Here is an 18,590-nt window from a genome sequence, read left to right as displayed (position 1 = left end):
TTCATAGAAGGAGGGGAGAAAGGGGAGGTGGGGTCGCTGTATGCTGGGAAGCGACGTGCTCTAGGCGTGAGCCGATGGCTTTGCCAGGAAAAATTGCAGCAGGTGGTACGCGGTTGAAATGGGCGCGGATTTTCCCAATTATTCATTCAGAATGCAAATTTCATGGCTTTTATACGCGTAATAGGCTTTAGGGCCTCCCCGAAATATTGTAGGAGGCCCCTTTGCCCTGCAGATGCTACGTGCACAATAGAAGAAGGCAAGGAAGCAGCCCGGCGTCTCCCTGCCTTTCCGTATTAGACGGGGGGCCTTTGAGCGAAATATCTGCATAAAGCTGACGATAGTGAGCATTACTCACATTCTTCCCATTTTTTCAGAAGACTTCCTGCGAGATGTATCTACTTGGGGGCACTAGTCCTTCTCCAGAGTTGTTCACTCGTTGGAGGCTCTTTGGAAGAGGGGCGTTGCTTGAGGTCCATGTCCATCGGGAAGGGCTGATCGTTGCTTCCGGTGAGGCTGTTGCGTCTGAAAGCCCTGATTGTGCTTTTAAATTGAGGCTTCATTGAGCCTCAGAAGATGCGCATGCAGGGGAAGCTGTTCCCAAGGAAACGCATGAAAGGAAACGGACGGTCCTCGAGCTTCTTATTGCATCACAGAAGCCTAGTGTAGCCAACACAATGCACATTCAACGAGGAAAAATAAGATTCTAAGATCCTTCCAGGGCCTTCGAGCTTGTGGGCTGTAAAGCCCACGAACTACACATACTGATACAGCAGAGCGAGTCCTGCTACGTTACGCTAGATTGCGATGTTATTTGGGTGCCAACATAGGGAAGACGTAGATGTATTTAGCTAAGCAATCGGCTGCGGGGGCATTGCTTCTTGTTAAGTCTTCGACCCTATGGCAGCCTGAGCTGCACTCTCAGGTCCCGGTCATACTCTGAACTGCTCTACTGAGATGTCGATATGTTTATTGAGCTGTCCTCAGCAAACGCTAACGGATGTCATTTAGATCAAGATTCGACAGCTAAGTAACCACCAGCCACTCCCCCGTGTGACTCAAACGGCCTTGAAGCGCACGGTGGTGGTCAAGGCTACACTTGAAAATGTTTTACTATGATAGTTATAATTGATTATAATCTAGTGAAGAGTTGAATGTTTGTTCTGGCTGTGCGTATATTCTTATTAGTTCCATGATACCACTAAACAGGTACAGCAAGATGCAACGCCTTGTGTGTTCTGTGTGCAACTTGTTGTGAATGCTTGAAGTGCTCAGAAGTTGCAGCGACGCTCAACCTATATACCCCTATTACTTTGTGTACGAAAATCTTTCGTGCTAAGCAGTTAACTGGAGAAGCGCTTTTGGAAGAAACCTTAATAACTTCCAATGGCGTGTTTACTGACTTTGGGACCAACAGGGTCTCTATGGCCAGCTGAGCTACAGTTTCGCACGTTCTACTACACGATCTATATAATTATTTGAATTAGTAAACAGTTGACCGATTGACTTTTTTGTCGGTGCACCTTATTTATTGAGCGTGCTGTAAGTTTAATGCAAGAAGGTGCAATGCCGTGCGAGAGTGCACTATATGCTCTGCGCAGCTAGCTACGAACGCTTGGAGTGCTTAGAGATCGCAGCTACGCGTGTCCTTGCTGTCTCTGTCCAATAATGTCGAAACTTCTGAGGGGCGCGAGTAGGGAAAGGAGAGAGTTTTATGGAAAACACTCAGTCTCATTATATTAAAGTTGAGTTGAGCCTGGAGTGAAATGTCTCTTTCTACGGATTTTCAGATAAAGCGGTATGCAGCACGCTGGACAAATCATAGAAGGCATTTCCTCTCGAGCTCATTCTGATGCCTTGATGAAGCTTGAAGCATGGGACTCCCCGGATAATGGATTGATGAAGCTCGAAGACTGTATGGGTTGACGGAAAATCCTAATATGTTTTTGGTATGAGTATCCTCCAAGTTCTACGACTTGTTCACCATAATTGCGTCTTTACTTTTCTGAACTGTGACAGAGGCACCTGTTGATCTCTCGGCGAAACCTAAAGGCAACTGAAGCACCATGCAACATCGTGTATGGGTCTGGCACGAGTGCCTTATCTCGGCGGCAAGAAACACAAATATTGCATGATAGAGTCGCACCAGCGAATGTTGTACGCAGCTCCGCAAATGGCAAGGTTATATTTAGGCTCTCTGGCTAAGTTAGTCTCTATGAGACTATCAAACCGTCAGCTGCGGCCCCAAGGGTCCACACATGGCTGTTGTAGCACTAAATCAGATATATCGCTATTGGTTTCTGACCTTCTGCCTGGTTGCTAAGCCTTACGTCGTTTGGTACCACATGTCGGGCACTTTTTACTCCATATCCTGGACTGGTTTTTGTTCCTGCTTTATTTGCCACTGGTATATGTTCAACATACTGTGCATATATTTTTTGATAGTAATTATGCAAGCATTTATATTGCTACCAAACAGGAAGGGAAGCAAATTTACACAAGAGCATCGACTACTGCGCGGCCCACCAACCACAACACACGGACACCCCGGCCCCACAATCTAAATTCCACGCAGTTTTATCATTTTTCGATTATACCTTGATATTTGCATATTTAAAGGTGACTTCTTCGGCAGTTCCATGCTGAGTCTCTACCTGCCGCAGGCGCCGCCTCGTCGGAGACCCTCCTATTGGGGGGGTTGTCTTGTTGCCTCATTCCGCCAATGGGAATCACAAATCTCCTTGTGAGTCCCCAGCTCCCTTTAAGAAAGATATCACAAAAAGCTGCAGAAAGTCTCTGACAAGCTACTCAACTTGCCTGTTTTCGCTAACGAAACCCCATAGAGAGTGAGAGCGTTTACATTTTCTATGTGAGGCCGCCACCCCTGTCGTAGAGATTGATGGGAGTGCGTGCCTAGCAGAAGCCTGAACTGCTTCCTTCGTGCATGAAGGGACCAGTGCAGGGGCACCCTGCGTTGTGATTGCACTCAGTTGTTGCTCTGAATACCTTGGTTTCAGTCATCCGCTGCATGCGTCATCGAGTGTTCTGTTCATTGTGCAGCAATTTCTGAAGCCCATCACGTCAACTGGCCATGTCGAGGAGTTTGTCTTACCGCCATTCCTTTCGTCATCCCCCTTATCCCCCCCTCCCCGTCCACCCCTTGCCCTTCTTCAGCCTCAGTTGCCTTCTTCTCATTGCACGGCCTGGTGCTGCCCGGCTGTGGTTTTGTGTGCCTCTCCTCTGTCTGTACAGCTGCAAAGGCCATGTAATTGGGGTGGATGCCATGTGCTGGATGCATCGTGGAGCAGCCGCATGCGCCGTGGAACTCGTAGAGGGGCGAGAGACCGACAAGTACATTCTTTCCTTTGGCTTGGCAGAGCTTTGAAGGTCTCATCCTAGGCTGATGCTTCTTGCGATTCGTGCTGAGCTGCTCTGAATACGAAGGTGGAGAAGAAAAGGCAGTGGAATTCAGGGATTGCCCTTCGCGTTCCCCCCACGTGCCTTCGTGTGTTGTCTCTTGGCTCTTGCAGATTCCTTCGCTTTTTCATTTCCATGGTCTCCCTTCTGCGGTTTTATGAAGTTACACCACTCATTGGTGAGGCTGCATTCTTGCAGCACTTGATTTCGCATGCGGAGTCAAGCGGCGATTCGACGGATCGCAATTCCTTATAAGTCGGTTCCAGCGACGGCAGATCGGCTAGCTGCGTCTCAGGCCGTTAGCAGCCGCCAGCTGCAAGGCTTTGCCAGCCGAGTCTCTTTCAGTGGCCATACCCTGTCAAAGTAGCTGCACTTTGTTTCCGCTTTGTGTGTTATTACCCTCCGTGCTCGCTTCAGTCTTCGACGGCAGCCGCATCGACGTTAAATCGGGGGAAGATGAAAAGCGCAGACGGTGAGGCGTTAAGCGTAGCCAGCGCAGGGACGGCATGCATAGCAGCAGCAGCAGAGCGAATGAAGCGAACATGAGCCGTCGGATCTTTAGCATTTCCCGCAATAACTGCATTGTGTGTCGTGCTGAGATGACTCAGACGGCGAGAGGCCGCGCGCCAGGAAGCCTTGGAACTGCTGCAGCGTAAACGGCAAAACTTGCCTGTCGATTACAAGGCACGCATCAGCCTCCCGTGTCGTTTCCTCTGTAGAAACCTTTTTGCGGAGTCTGAGTATAGGACAGCACTACTGACTGTTGCCACATACTCGGCGGAAGATCCTCTGGAAGCCTCACGTCCGTGCTGATTGAGCTTGGGATAGTCTTGATGCCTTGCTCTCTGTCAGTCTGTTTTGCGGTGGGGGGAATGGAAATGCTGCCCTTAGGAATTGATGTCCAAGTGCTCACAGAGCATTTCCATTACACCTGCAATGGTAGGCGCTGCAAGGCTCTCTCTTGCTATGCTACAATGTCGCTCGCAGCAAGCGATTTGGATGCGAAGGAGCTGTCTGTCTTCGACGCAGCTCTTTCCGCTGCCGCCGCTTATCTAATGCGTCTCTAACTGAGATTCCGTCCCAATTGCTGCTGCTGCTGCTGCCCTCTGAAGCGCATCTCTTGCTTCGAGAATAGAATCTTCGCTCATCAGTCTTCTTCGCAGTGCAAACCGTCTTTGCGCAGGTGGATAAGGTCATCGCGGCCTGTAGAGAGCTGGGAGTTCGCTGTATTGTGGCACCGTTTGAGGCAGACGCCCAGCTCGCCTATCTTTCTCGCACAAATCAAATAGTGCGTGAATATTTTCCCTCTGTGCCTCTCGCTTTTCTTGATATATGCGTCTCGCCTGCGGGCTTATCGTGTTGCCTGTGTCAGAAGGTCTCTCTCTCTCTCCTTGCCACGCGGTGCCCAGCCTCTCTGCAATAGGCGTGTCCTCTTCGTGGATGCATGCGCCTCCTGGAGGGAGGGGATAACAGCCGCTGTGACTTGCGACTGTTGGTTTTTCTCGCTCAGCACAGCGCTATTTCGGAAGATAGCGACCTCTTGGCATACGGGTGCAAACGCGTAATGCTCAAGATGGACAAGGAGGGGAAGTGTGACGTGATTCAACTCCCTTTCCTGCAAGACGAGAACGACCAACCCGAGCTTCTGCGGGCCCTGCCTAAGACTTCCAAGCAGCAGGCATGTGATATGCCACCAGACAGTGCGGAAGAATAGACCTCCCTCTAGAGGTCGTCTTCGTTTCGTGCTTTTTGCAACAAGGAACTGCTGTCTAGAGGCGTTCCTCCCTCCCGACGCGTCGGCCGCGGCTCGGCGTGTATACATACATGCGCGCTTGCTTTCTCTCTTCCTCTCTCCTACCTCCCGCAGGAACTGCTCCGTTCCTTGAAGGGACTGAGCCACGAGCAGTTCGTTGCCATGTGCGTCCTCGGAGGCTGCGACTACACCAACAACGTGCACATCAACGTGAGTTTTTTTTCTGGTGAATGAGATCGTCCGTGACAGACGTCTCCCGGAGGGCCTTTTCAGATAGCTGATAAGGCCTGGATCTCACTGCGGCATGGCGGCGGAGCCGTGTCTGCCTGCGCGTTGCAGGGCATGGGTGTCGCCACGGCGTGCCGCCTCGTCACGCAACTCCGAACGCTGAAACGTGTTCTTGAGTTTTTATGTCGGGATAAGAAGTGGTCTACACGGTTCCCCGCGGTGAGGCCTCCTCCGTCTTTTTTGCGAGTGGTCTGGGGGCAGTCGAGGCGCTGCGCTGTCTCGTCGATGCCGTTCCCGCAGCGGTTTCACTGTGGCTGTCTGCTGCCGCTGCCGCTGCTGGAACTCAGGGGAAGGAAGAAGTTGTTCTTGGTCATATCCAGGCGGAGCAAACCTTCCTGCACCACAAAGTGTTCGATCCGAAATCCCAGCGTGTTGTGCTTATCTGCTCCGACGGGGCACAGGTGGGGGAGAGGCCGGATAGGGAGACTTCGTCAGACGCCTGCCTGCTGTGTTGGCACCTGGAAGCCCAATCGACTTCTCACGGCCTCAATCGCTGCAGACGCATTCCTTGATCCAAGTCGGTGCGACTGGTTGTGAGATCTCAAGGCTGCTGCATGTCCTGAACGCAGGAAAAAGGGATAGGTATCGATACTGTCGAGGAGAAGAACGAGCGCGCCATCGAGATCGCCAGCGGGCTTATTGACCCCCGCACTGGTGCACCCCGCAACACAGCCGTAAGATGCTAAAAATCAAGCAGCCACTGGCTTTCATAGTCTCCCCTCACGCGTGGTGGCTCGGCCTGATTGAAAAGAAACGAGGGAATGTTGCCTGGCATGCGTGCTTGTGCTATACCCAGCTGTCCCCCGCGGAGTGCGAGCTCATCAGGGAATGCCAACACAGAGCCTTCAACGGCCTTGAGGCGCAACAGCTCAAAGCACAGGCAGTAGCCAACAAGGAGGCAGCCCTCCGTAGTCAGGCAGCAGTGCAGGCTGCGAAAGAAGCTGTCTTGTCGGCTGTAACGGAAAGCACGAAAAAAGCTGTGGCTGACAAGCCTACACACAAGTCCACAGGGTATACTGTGCGTATCGCCGCGCCTCGGAACGATGAGGCCCCGCCTTCCCAAATCGATAGAGCTCCTCCTAGCGCATGCACTCAAGAGGCAGTCTTGCAGTTAGATGCATTTGCTGCTCTTCCTACGCATGCATCCAGCAGCAACAAGAGCACCACGACTGCCGATAAATCCGCTGCAAGCGTTAGTGCAGCAAAGCGGCTATTACAGGACATGACGCCCCAAGGCTTCCAGGTAGTCACTAAGGCTGCGCTTGCCACAGACATTAAACCCCAGCCAGCTGAGGCACTTTCAGGCTCCAATTTAGCAAGCTGCAGAGAGGACACGCCACGCGAATTCAGCGAGACGCCTACGGACTCGACGGAAGCAGACACAGCAAGCAGCACTCAGGAGAGCGCCGTGGCTTCAGTCGCTTGTAGCCTTTCACAGTTTGCTTTTAAGTGGGAGACAAGTGGCGCGAAGGAAAATAGGATCTCAGCAACTGGCCGAAGAGATGTGATAACCAAAACGCGGTTTGCGCACCGCACGAAACTCCTCTTTTCTGCGAAGCAGCCCGCCCTTCCGTTTTCCTCTACGAACGCCTCAATAGGCACAATGAGCTCCGCTGCCGATAGCTGTATACCTCCTTCCACAACTCCGGGAGGGAAGAAGGGCGACTCACCAGCGGATGGACCGCCCTCAGAGAAGCGAAAGTCTGTCGGATTTCTTAAGGCAGACGATACACAGGCTTCATCCGCAGCCCTTAGCATTCGATTTCTAGAGGACAACCACAAGAAGCAACGGCTTCTTTGAATTTGGCAGATATGCCACGTATGAAACCGCAACTGGTGTTTCCAATGTCTCAATCGCGCGTTTCTTCCTACCCCCATTAAAACATTTCAAGGCTACACAAAACAGCATAACGTAGTGAAGGGCCTCGCCTCATGTAGCGCTAACGTACCGCTCGGTTGACTGCTTATCAATAGGCGTCTTCTCTACAGCAGCCCCCCTTCGGCTGCTGTGAAGAAGACCGGGTTATGGCCTACAGGGACGCTGGGATTGCCTCGAAATCTGTACAGCAACGCATCTCTTAGCTGCCTGTCAGCTCCATTCCTTTTCAGCAATGTGCTGCAGCCAGCCTATGAGTCGGCCAGCACTGCGGATGCCAAATCTAGCTAAAACGCCGCGTGTGCGCGCTAATCACACCTCTCAGCAGCAAGCTGACAGCGTAAATATCCTTGGGGGGCCCATAGTCTATGCAAAATTAAATACGCAACAGTGTCATGGCACTCGAAGAGTACAGCCTAAAGGCTGCCTGTACTGTACACAACGAGCACCGAGGCACTCTCTTACAAGCCTCCTTTTGAGAGGTTCCATAAGGAAAAGCACTCCCCTTTTGGGGAATGTTGTCACGCAAAATACAGCACCGCAAGGTAAAGCAGCACTTGCTGCTGCTACGCAGTGCGCTCGTCTGCTTTCCCCATGCAAAACCAATAGGCAACGCAATTGTGAATCGCTTTTTTTAACCAAAAAGCCTACTGTTGCGCTCTGTGGCGGCGGCCTCTTTTGGAGAGGTGAGGGGCCTCTCTGAGCGGCACTCCCCCTACAGGATGCTTCAACAGAGACTCGACAAGCTGGCGACGCTTCTGACGCTGTGCTTCCAACTCTGCTTCCCTCTTTGCGAGCTCCTCCGCCTCTTTCTTTGCCTGTTGTTCCCTGAGCTTTGCCTCCTCTTGTCGTTTAGCTGCCTCCTTGGCCTCCTCCTCATGTCTCTTCTTCTCCGCTTCGCGCTGCAGTTTTTCTTTTCGGGCCTTTTCTTCCTCTGCCGCCCGTCTTTGCTGCTCTCTTTCTTCTCTCTTCCGCTTCTCCTCTTGTTGTGCTATTGCTCGCTCTGCCTTCTCCCTCTCCTCTGCCTCCTTCTGCTCTTTCTCCCTTTTTAGCCTCTCGGCCTCAGCACGGGCCTTTGCTTCTTCTTCCGCCTTCTTTGCTGCCTCTTCTTCTGCTGCTCTGCGCCGCTTTTCCTCCTCAGCTTTTCTCTCTGCTTCCTTTCGTTGTTTTTCCTCCTCTTGTTTAGCGGCCTTGGCTCTCTCTTCCTCCTGTGCTTTGTGGCGAGCTTCTGCTTCTCGTCGCTTTTCCTCAGCCTGCTCTTGCTTCTTCTTGAGCTCCTCTGCTGCTTTCTTTGCGGCTTCAAGGCGCTTTTTAAGCTCTTTCTCTTCTTCTTTCCGGCGAAGCGCTTCTTCAGCTGCCTTTGCTTTTTCCTCTTCTTCCCGCTGACGCTTTGCCCGAGTTTCAAGTACCCTTTCCAAATGCGCCTGCCATCCAGGCACTTCATTTGGCTCTACAAAGACTACTGTTGAGCTTTTGTCTATCTCCCACCAAGGTCCTGCACGCAAAGCATTTTAAAGAGTAGAGCGAACAAGCATGCACAGCCTAATAGGATTATACTGATCGGGCGTAGAAGGGTCTTGCCTGAATTCGGGTAGCGCAGGCAGGAAGGACAGTCCTGCTGAAGCAAGAAATCTCTTACCCTCTGACATTGGACCGTAGACTGTAGAGCTTGTAAACCGGTAGTGTGCTTTGAGGACGCGAATGTGCGCTGGTGGCTCCTTCCCAGCAAAAGGATTGCGGTGCAGTAGTTTTGAGACCGTCAAGTTGTTCTGGAAGGGAGCACACACACACACGAACAAGCCTCGATGCACAAGACAGCCCTCCGCCTCTGAGGTATACCCCTGGCGGAGGCCCTGTTAAGCAGCCATACTGGCAGAAGCTTTGGCGCAGCCGTCAAGATAAAAGGGCGCACCTGCAGGAGTTTCTTAAGAAATTGTTGAAACCACTGATGGCGAGCCATAGAAGCTTGTTTGTCTTCCGTGGGGAGTAGACTCTGCGGGCAGCCAATCACCGAGGTAGCTCCATGTTTAGGCATGCACGTGTCAGAGCCTGGGGAGGCACACCTGCTCAGTGCTGCTGAGTGTTCACTTACCATGAGCCAGTCGAGACGGTGGTGGTAGGGGGCATCGAAACAAGGGCGCCGCTTCAGTTTTGTCGGTTTGCAATGAAATTCATAATCTTTCCACACTGTTCTACTATCCTGCGAAATTCGAGAAAAGTCGCATGTAGATGCTCGCATCAGCGTAGTGGAGCGCGTAGAAGCGACCAGGGAAGGAACCGGGGGGTTGCAACCGAGTGGTTGTTGAAACAAGCCTGCCGTACCACAGTGCTGTCATCCGTGCCTTGCACAATGAGTTCGTATCGTTTCTGGGCAACAGAAAATACAGCGAATCTTGGTCTTGAATGAGGGTAAGCAGGCGGCTTCGTTGTCGTGTACCTGGCTAAGAGACTCAAGAAGTGTACGGAGGCTGAGTTTTTGTTCTAATGGCGTGAACCATTGCGCTGCGAACTTGAGATGATGGAAGCTGTTTGATTTTGAAGGAACAAGGAAACTTACCCTGTGGACAGTGCCTAAGGCCCCGTACGTGTTAACAATATGGAAAGGATCGTAGTTGACGTTCGAAACCTACACAATCGTCACGCACACTACCGCTTGGATCGTGGCCGCCCCCCTCAAATCCGTTTGCTGCAGCGGGTAGAAGCAGGTTCGAGAGGCCGTGGACGATCCTCAGCATTAGCACGTGTCTACTGGAACGTACCTGATGAGGGGAGAGAAGGTTTGCGACCACTGGAACAGACAGAACGATGAGGAGGACTAGCAAGAGCACCTCAACGTGGAGTTTCGTGACTAGCGCTGCGTTCTTTAAAGTGGAATACGAAAAGATCACCAGCACTGCAACGACGCAAGATGTGAGCCAGACGCTCCAGACCTCTGGGCCGTATGCGAAGAGATTGTTGAAGCTCATAAAGACGGCAAACGACAGAACAAGCTCCGTAAAGATGTAGGATGCCTTGGTTTGGGCAACAAATGCAGAAAAGGACGCTTGGAGGAGCACTAAAAAGAACTGGCTAATGACCTCCCAGACCGCGTATGTCTCGAACTCCGATAGACGCCAGGCGCAAGTGATGATGGCTCCCGCAATAACTATTTCAGTAACCACCTTCCACCATCGCTTGGAAATATGCCGACGCATGGCATCGACGGTCCCCTTGGGCAATTTGCTCCGCTTGACGAGTGCGACAAAGTCGGGCCAGTACCAACAACAGCAAGACCGTTCTTTCTTTTCGCTCTCCAAGCTAACCTGCTCCTTTTCCCCTACGCATTCGCACCAGACAGCACCCCGTCATGCGTATCTCTTTCCTGCTTAAGCTACGAAGAAGAGTTAGGACGTGGCATCTCGTGTAAGCGAGCAAACACAGGCTTGGCCGTGTTTTTTGTCACACAAAAAAGTGTTGTGCCTTCTGGATCTCACGTGCGTCAGGCCCCAATAGAGCTTGATCCTCTGAGTCGTCAAGAGTCTCGCGCGATTTCAGACGAGCATCAAGGGGCCACCCCTGCTTTAATGGGCAAGACCACGTTCCTGCAGGCCCCTTTGTGACTTCTTTCATTCTCTCCAAAGTCTTTACAGAGAAGAGGCCAGAGAGAAAGCGGTCGTCTAGGCACATGATTGCGGGGACGATGGTGAGGAGGCTTGCAAAGGAGGCGTTCTCAGACAGCGCAACCAAAAGCTGGTACACTATCAAAGACACCCCTCCGATCAGGCGGCAAGAGCGTCGGGGAATAAGAATCAGGAAAGGTGCTACGCAGGTCATCAGGAAACACAACACGGCCTCGGTTACATGCATCCAACGCGGCTGGTTGTGCAAGTACCACGCGAGAGGCGTAGGTAGAGGCTGGGTTTCAAAGTGGTAGTCTAGCGCCGAAAGATCTCGCCAAGCTCTGTCGTGCCTCAGCTTATCCAGACCGGCCCCTAGCATTATGCGCATTAGCAGCCAGCGGCTGCCCCACACGCAAACTTTGGGGGTTGGCCAGCTTAGAGGCAGCCGCGAGGAACTCCAAAAAGGACAGAGCCAAATCGCTAGGAATCCAGTTTCCAAGAGCTGCGACTCCCACCCTAAGAAGTACCACTCCTGACCGACGCTCACAAGGCTAAGGTGGAAAAGCCACAACATTAGCATCCAGCCCGCGTTGGCTGCTCCACACATGAAGATGCCCGTCGCAACCGCCATCCCTGAAGAGCTCCACAAAAGCAAGGCCAAAGGCCGTAAAATGAGAGGCACCCAGAAAAGGTCTGAAGCTGGCAATGTGCTGCTGACTCACAGAACTGCGGAGGACGACACAGCAACCTGCTGACTAAGCCGATAAAAAAGACGCTAACGAACACACACTACGCTTTAGAGCGCAGGTTACGCCACCGAGTGCAGAAAGGCATGAGATGAGACACATATACATATCTATATGTATATGGGTATTTGTTTCTAGAGAGAAGTACGACAGCTCGAACAAATCGGTCTGCACCCCGAAGGCATATGACATCGACAGAGCGTGCGTGGCTAACTCACCGAAAATGGAGATGGCTGACAGCCAAAAATCGGTGGGGGGCAAAAACAGAAAGAATGAGGGGAGTGCCTTAACGCGCTCCCAGCCCCGAAGATTCGTAAAGCCAGCCTTCATTGAGGCCACAAAATCTGCAGCTGGAGATATTCCTTCGGACCCGATAAGGCCTTTGTTCTGCAGCGCAGACAAACACCCGCGGTAGAAGTGCCAGGGGACGTCCTGAGGGGCTTTTGCGCGTAACATGTTGAGCACTGTGCCTCCTCATTTGTTGCATGCAAACTGCGTAGGCTGTATTTTCAGCAGGCAGCACAGGTATTCCGATAGCGGATGCTCGCATGTACTTTTGCTCCATGTGGAACTGCTTGCTGGAGCTTTTCAGATATCAATGCGTGTCCATCTACCAAGCCTAGAAGTGCTGTGGCTTGTACGTTCGAGGCAATCTAGGGATGAGTGTGTCTTGCCTGATTAAAAGCGGTGAGGAAGGCAAAGAAGTAAACCAGGGAAAGAAGCCGTAGGAAGAGCTGTGGCGCACAGAGATATAACACGAGTCCACACAGCTCAGCGAGGGCACTTCAAAGTTCCCCATCCATCTTTCAGCGGGATATCCTTTATCATTTAGAAAATGGGGTTGCTAGAGACCCCTAACGCACTCCCTAATCAACTGCAACACAGGTCCAAGACGCACTATCCGAGAGAGCCAGAAGGTTTGCTTCATCTTTCTCAAGGTGTCCTTCCCCAGCGGGATGCAGCGAGCTTCTCTCCAGGTCCACGATGGATTGACTCTGCTTAGGAACTGCTGACAGCGCAGTTCGCACCCCTCATAGTTCACCCCGCATTTTTGACACAGCCCTGATAGCATCTTGCGTCCAAAGCAGTTCTCTCGGCTATTCTTTGCGTGGCGTTGCTTGAAGGCCGCCTCGGGCAGATCTACGACAGCTTCCATGGCACCTCCATGAGGTGGGGAGGAGGGAGAAAAAGCCGTTTCTCCGGCATCTTCCGTCTTGCTGCTGTGCATCATCACCTACCGGCCGCTTCAATCAGCCGTTGGCTCCCCCGTCTGCTGCCCTCGCAATGAGGCCCCCCGGCTGCAGCGCCTTATTAGGCCTCCTCGTTGACGCCTTTCTTCCTTTGGTCCGGCTGCTACTTGGTTCTCGAGTTTCCCTGTGTCTCTACGGCCCTTGCCGAGCAACAGCCCGCGATATATGCCCACTGGCCGCAAGAGCTTACAGCGGGCGACTATGCATCACAGACAAACTGTTGCATGAAGCAAAGCCTTCGAATAACTTCTAAAAGGATTGCAGCGCAGTGCCCTCCGTAAATGGCTCAGACCAATGGAGCCCCTCCGCACCAGCGGTCGGTGCCTCATAACCGGCTACGGCACAGGGCGAGGGGTTAATATGCCGGTTAATACAACTCTCTGAGTGTCATTGGTTCTAAAAATGCATTTAAAAGCTTGTATGAGCAAAGGGATGAAAGAGAACCACAAAGCTTTCGCTATATTCTTGCGGTAACATTTGGTCTTTCCCGTGGCCCTGTCTATCGGGCCTTCCACACCTTTGAGCAATCGAGCGGGTAATTCCCACCCCAATACGGAAATCTTTACACAAGTAAAAAATTCAAATAAGATCCTTAATTTGAACCTGTGTTTTTCGAGTCGAGGGGATTTCGGCCACTTCTTTCAGAATCCTTCACCAACGGTGGCCCTGCCGGCTGTCTCACTGAGGAGCGGTATCTGATATTCCGATCTGAGCCATTTGGCTACAATACGCTAGAACGGCCCCTACTTGGCAAGCAGTAATTAGATGATTCTAGTGGTAGACATCCTACCGCTGTTTAGTTTCGCGCAGACGTAGGAGGAAGCAGGTTCCCACGCCACGTAAAATCTCAGAGGTTCATGAAAAAACAACCGTCATTTCATCTATTGAGCAAGCAAAACCATCCCGATGAGCTTTACTAATGCACAATACACAAGCCATACCGGGAGACCCTCCCCTGCTATTTTCATGCAAATCAATAGGACTTCTGCGTTCTGTCTAACGCTGAACGACCAAACCACCCTCGGGTTGACTAATTTCCAAACAACTCTCAAAGACTTCTGTGCACTAATCGAAACGCTGAATCTATAGCAGTAGCCCCTTTCTGTTCTGCTCTTGCCCCCGACCAAAACTGCTCCCATGAGCAGTCTCAAAACACAGGAGGAGTGTTGGTGGAAAAGCTACACGCTTAAGCAATTTGAACTACACTAGCTATCGTTAAGCAATAACTTGAGTAGTTCGTTTGGCGGGTCCTAGGTTTTGCTTGCTGCAAAGCTTTTTTTGCTGAGTATGCACCTGCAGAGAGTGTTTGGAATGCATGAGGGGTGCAGGTACGCGCACCCAAAGTGCCCCTATCATCTCATGTGGAGAACTTTAGGGACGCAGGCGCAGAAACAGAAAGCTCTTTAAAGTACACTAATCAGCGTCTCAATATATTTGTTTACGGGCCAGGAGTGAAGTGTCTCCTCCCCATGGAGGCCTTAGACGAAAAGCTTTCTAAGGAGTCATCCATTTCAAACTCTAGGAAGCAAGCAAGAGCACCCACGTGGAAGTGGAAGCAATCGGCACGCTTTTGCAATGCAGCACTGTGCGGGTTGAATTGCTTTTGTGTGTCATCTGCTACTGACTTCGGTGCCTTACAAGTAGCCCTCGTAGGTTGTCTCTCTTTGCCCCTTGTGTCTGATGATGCCCCTCTACTTCACCAGTTACTTACAGGCGACTGCAGAACAGGCCCATAGGAGAGACTTAAGAAATATGCTGCTTACAAATTCAAGCGGCTGGAAAACGTGGAACAGCAAAACAAAGGCCAGCTCAGGGACGGCAGCATACAGATTCCCCTGTGTAGGTGAGCCTTCTGAAATATGAATGCGCTGGACTGTCTGCGCTAAAGTGCTTAATCAGACCAAGCGCCAGGCGATTTTGGTAAAGCGGCTTGCATAGCGTTACGCGCGTGAAGGGCAGCCGCATCACGTCCTTTGAAGGCTGTACTCTTAGTGTGCAATTGCAGCCTACCCAAGACAGCCAGGGGAGGACGAGGCTCAACGGAGTAGACAGGCGCAGTCCTGCTGCTGCTTACTCAACTCTCGCTTTTACGAAAGCACCTCTAAGCAAAGGAACCCTGCTCTTCCCCCCCTGCCCTCCCAGCCCCTTTTTCCCTCTGCGTGTAGCTACAACCTTTGCTCGCCACGGAGGAACTATCGTTCTGGTGCCTCAAGGAACTCCGAAAGCGGAGAGCTGTAGAACGCTGATTGCGAAACGACAGAGGCTACTATTGACCAAAGTCGGGCTTCTCCAGCAGCAGCAAGACGAGAGTGCGTTCTCCTCCCTATCAGCTTGATCGCTTTCGCTTACTGCTGCTCCCCCCACCCCCCCCCGCAGGCAAACCCGACGAGGCAGTCGAATCCTTTCAGTTGGGATATTTCCCACTACCCAAAGTTTCACGCCCTTGCCCTTGAAGCGACCCTCTGGCTCACGCTCACTCGCCTGCCCAGCTAGCTCTTCTATCTACAAGCTTTGACGCTCACTAAGCTGCTCTGCAGCACGAACAAACGATGCAAGACCGCGAATTGCAGTTCGGCCTGTAAAGTCAGTTCGGAACTGTAGTGACAGGCGAGAATTGTCTGGACACCTGATGCTTGCTAAAGTCACGGAATCCCACAGCTGCAAAGCCAGGTGCTGCAGCCCGCTCACACACACCGCCTTGCCCAGTCCCATGGAGGCATGCAACAGACACCCACCGCGAAAACAAACCACCCACCTGTGCGCTTTGGACGCTGGATGTCTCTGCCTGATATCTCAGCTGCTGTTTCGTGTGCTGTCGTCGGGTAGGCAGGCGTGCAGTTCTAACGCAGCGAGCAGAGCTACCCACAGCGAGACACTGCCTATAGGGGAACGCCTCAGAAGCCCCCAAAAGGCGTCGCGCATGCATGCAAGCATGCACGCAAGCATGCATGCAGAGGAACGCTCTCACACGTCAGTACGTGCCCCCACGGCCTGAAGAGGTTCTCAAAAGGTGTCCAAAGACTCTACAAAGTGCGGATGCTCAGAGCTCTCCGCGCACCGGTAGGAACGTGAAGGACAGGAGTGCTTCTAAGGCCAAACACAGGCACGAAGTTCATGCCTCAAACATCGTCAAAACTCCCGAGACTATGCGCGTCTTCAAGTCCTTACAGAGGCTTCCTCGCCTCCCCTATTATAGCCCAGTTGCGGATGCAGCCCGCGCCAAAAACACGTAAGCAGATCTGTTGTGAGCGCCTTCCGACTGTCAGGACCCTCTTGCAGACACCGGAGATAGCCGTAGTCACTACCTCCGGAGAGCTGTCATGTGGTGGGCAGCAGCCTTATGAGCGTCTGACACGCGAACGTAGCGGGCAAAAAAAAGGAAAGCAGACGGCATCAGAAAGAACTGTGCGCCGCTAAGAGGCCTGAAGCCTTCAAAGCTCCACGAGACTCTGCGCTATGGCAGCCTGCAGTACCGCCTCCTGCAGCACCAAATAGGCAACAGACAGCGACACATAAAGATCGATGCATGCGTCGGTGAAACCATGAAATGCAATAAAGGCACGCATGCACATACACACACATACACACAAACATACATCTACACATACATACACATATACACACACATACACATACATACACACATACACATACATACACACATACATACACACACATACACATACACACATACATCTACACATACAAACACACATAAACAAACAAACATAGACCTACACCTACACATACATACACACAAACATACATCTACACATACATACACATATACACACACATACACATACATACACACACATACATACACATACAAACATACACCTACACCTACACATACATACATACATACATCTACACATACAAACACACATACACAAACAAACATAGACCTACACCTACACATACATACACACATACATCTACACATACAAACACACATACACACAAACAAACATACACCTACACCTACACATAAACACATACAAATACACGCATACACACATTCATACACCTACACACCTACACATAAACACATACACATACACACAAAGCGGAGTTGCGGCCATAGAGAGTAAGTACATCTGGAGAAAAGGCTGAGTGTGACGCGTCCTACATCTGCATCCACTTGAATCCCTGCTGCCGCTGCTGCAGCTGCGACATCAGGGGCGGGATGCCTCGGGGGAGGTATTTCCACCACGTCTGGACTTGAGGATCGCGGTGAAACTGTGGTTGGAGCAAGAGGGCCCCCCCCTGTTCCTGCACCTGTAGACGGGGGCGCCTCCTCGTCTAGCTGCAAGCAATGCGTTGGACACAGCACAGAGAAAGCCGAAATCGAAGGGCTGAATTTCGCAGCAGATGAGGATGCGAGCACCGAAGAAGCAGTACTACGAATCGAGTAGACAGCGCCGCGCAGAAGCCCTCCCCCCTGCATGCCAGCGCCGCTTTTTGGCCTCCCTGCTGCTCTGCGCAGAAACTGTTGAATACACATCTCCCTCTGTCTAGCCCTCTCCCGCATGCGGCGGTGTTTTCGCCTGCCCGTTTCTTTGCATCTGCGTCCTTGCGCGAGAGGCACACTCTCAGCCTCCAAAACTTACCCCCAAAGGATTGGGATCCACTGGGATCGAGTTACTCCTACGATGAATGCTCCCGATATCCCCCCCGTCAGACCTGAGTGTAGGCAGCTCCCTCCTCAGCCTCTGCGCCCTCCTGTTCTCCTCTTGTTGCAGCCGCCTCGCCAGTTCGTCGTCAGTCAGCGCTTCCGTTGAAGAAGCACTGACAAGTCCACCCCCAAAGGAGGAGACTCCCCCCTGAAGGAGACCTCGCGCCGCAGCTGCAGCAGCGCGCATGCCCCCTGCGATGTTAAACCCTTCCTCTGCGAGGGGAGACGAAGGCTCCCCCAAAGTCTCCCCCCACTGAGACGGAGGTGCCCAGGGTGCTGCCTCGGAAGCACCCAAAAGACATTCCTGGTAAGTGGCATCTGGCTGTCGGACTTGCTCTAAGGCGTCAAACTCAGCCTGGAGACGCCGCGCAGCTGCCTCGTTGAGCGCTTCCTCATCTGTTGATTGAGGGGCAGCACCCTCCCCAGGAGGCACCGACGCCAGCGCTACGGGGGGACTGCTGGAAACGACAGGGGAAAGGGGCGAGGCAGCCGATGCTGCTCCTCTCGAATGCTGGGGTGCCTGCGCCTTGGGAAACTGACTGGACTGCGGTGAAGGCGACGCTGCAGGGGCAGACACAGGGGCCCTTTCCCCACTTGCTTGCTCATTCGCGGTACATGCCGCTTTGCCCCCTGCACCACCCGCTGCGACTGCGGCTACTGCTGCTGCTGCTGCTGCTGCTGCTGCCCCTTCCCTTTCGGCTGCTTCTGCCGCACGGCGCTGCTCCCAAGCAATGCGATGCCTGTTTCTATAGCTCTCATCCATCTTGCAGCAACTGGAGGTACGCCTTGAGCTGCAAAGCGTCGGCTCTGGCTCTGAGTCCACCACCCCTCAGCCTCAAGGCGCTGCACAAGCCAAAGAAGCCGCCTGCTGTACCAACAGCTGCTGGAGCTGCCGCCACTGCGATTCGTGCGGCGTCAACTGCAACTCGAACAGCTGTCGTTTAGGCAGCTCGTGCAGCCGCTCTTGCGCGTATTGTCTTCCGTCG

The 18,590-nt window shown here is 52.4% G+C and overlaps 3 protein-coding genes across 3 annotated transcripts; 1 reads left to right on the top strand and 2 right to left on the bottom strand.

The window, feature by feature from the left end:
- Positions 1-4,247: 4,247 nt before the first annotated feature.
- Positions 4,248-7,256, top strand: LOC34621860 (exonuclease 1). Its single transcript, XM_026338238.1, has 8 exons — positions 4,248-4,353; positions 4,566-4,702; positions 4,925-5,011; positions 5,282-5,377; positions 5,743-5,856; positions 6,025-6,129; positions 6,252-6,565; positions 6,617-7,256. The coding sequence occupies exons 1-8, from the start codon at positions 4,248-4,250 to the stop codon at positions 7,254-7,256; spliced, it is 1,599 nt and encodes a 532-aa protein (XP_026194023.1).
- Positions 7,257-7,978: 722 nt separating this feature from the next.
- On the bottom strand, positions 7,979-12,904 carry LOC34621859. The gene is made up of 10 exons (XM_026338237.1): positions 12,575-12,904; positions 11,895-12,063; positions 11,412-11,563; positions 10,805-11,039; positions 10,262-10,647; positions 9,889-9,957; positions 9,654-9,698; positions 9,424-9,531; positions 9,244-9,324; positions 7,979-8,839 (listed from the first exon to the last, which is right to left on the bottom strand). The coding sequence occupies exons 1-10, from the start codon at positions 12,902-12,904 to the stop codon at positions 7,979-7,981; spliced, it is 2,436 nt and encodes an 811-aa protein (XP_026194022.1).
- Positions 12,905-16,357: 3,453 nt separating this feature from the next.
- LOC34621858 lies at positions 16,358-18,367 on the bottom strand. Its single transcript, XM_026338236.1, has 4 exons — positions 18,269-18,367; positions 17,640-18,148; positions 17,059-17,407; positions 16,358-16,405 (listed from the first exon to the last, which is right to left on the bottom strand). The coding sequence occupies exons 1-4, from the start codon at positions 18,365-18,367 to the stop codon at positions 16,358-16,360; spliced, it is 1,005 nt and encodes a 334-aa protein (XP_026194021.1).
- Positions 18,368-18,590: the final 223 nt, after the last annotated feature.

Source organism: Cyclospora cayetanensis, unplaced genomic scaffold (genome assembly GCF_002999335.1).
Source record: "Cyclospora cayetanensis isolate NF1_C8 unplaced genomic scaffold, CcayRef3 CcayRef3_contig_240, whole genome shotgun sequence".
NCBI classification, from domain to species: Eukaryota; Apicomplexa; class Conoidasida; order Eucoccidiorida; family Eimeriidae; genus Cyclospora; species Cyclospora cayetanensis.
The sequence above is the reverse complement of the archived record's forward strand: the minus strand, read 5'-3'. Positions and strand labels throughout refer to the sequence as shown.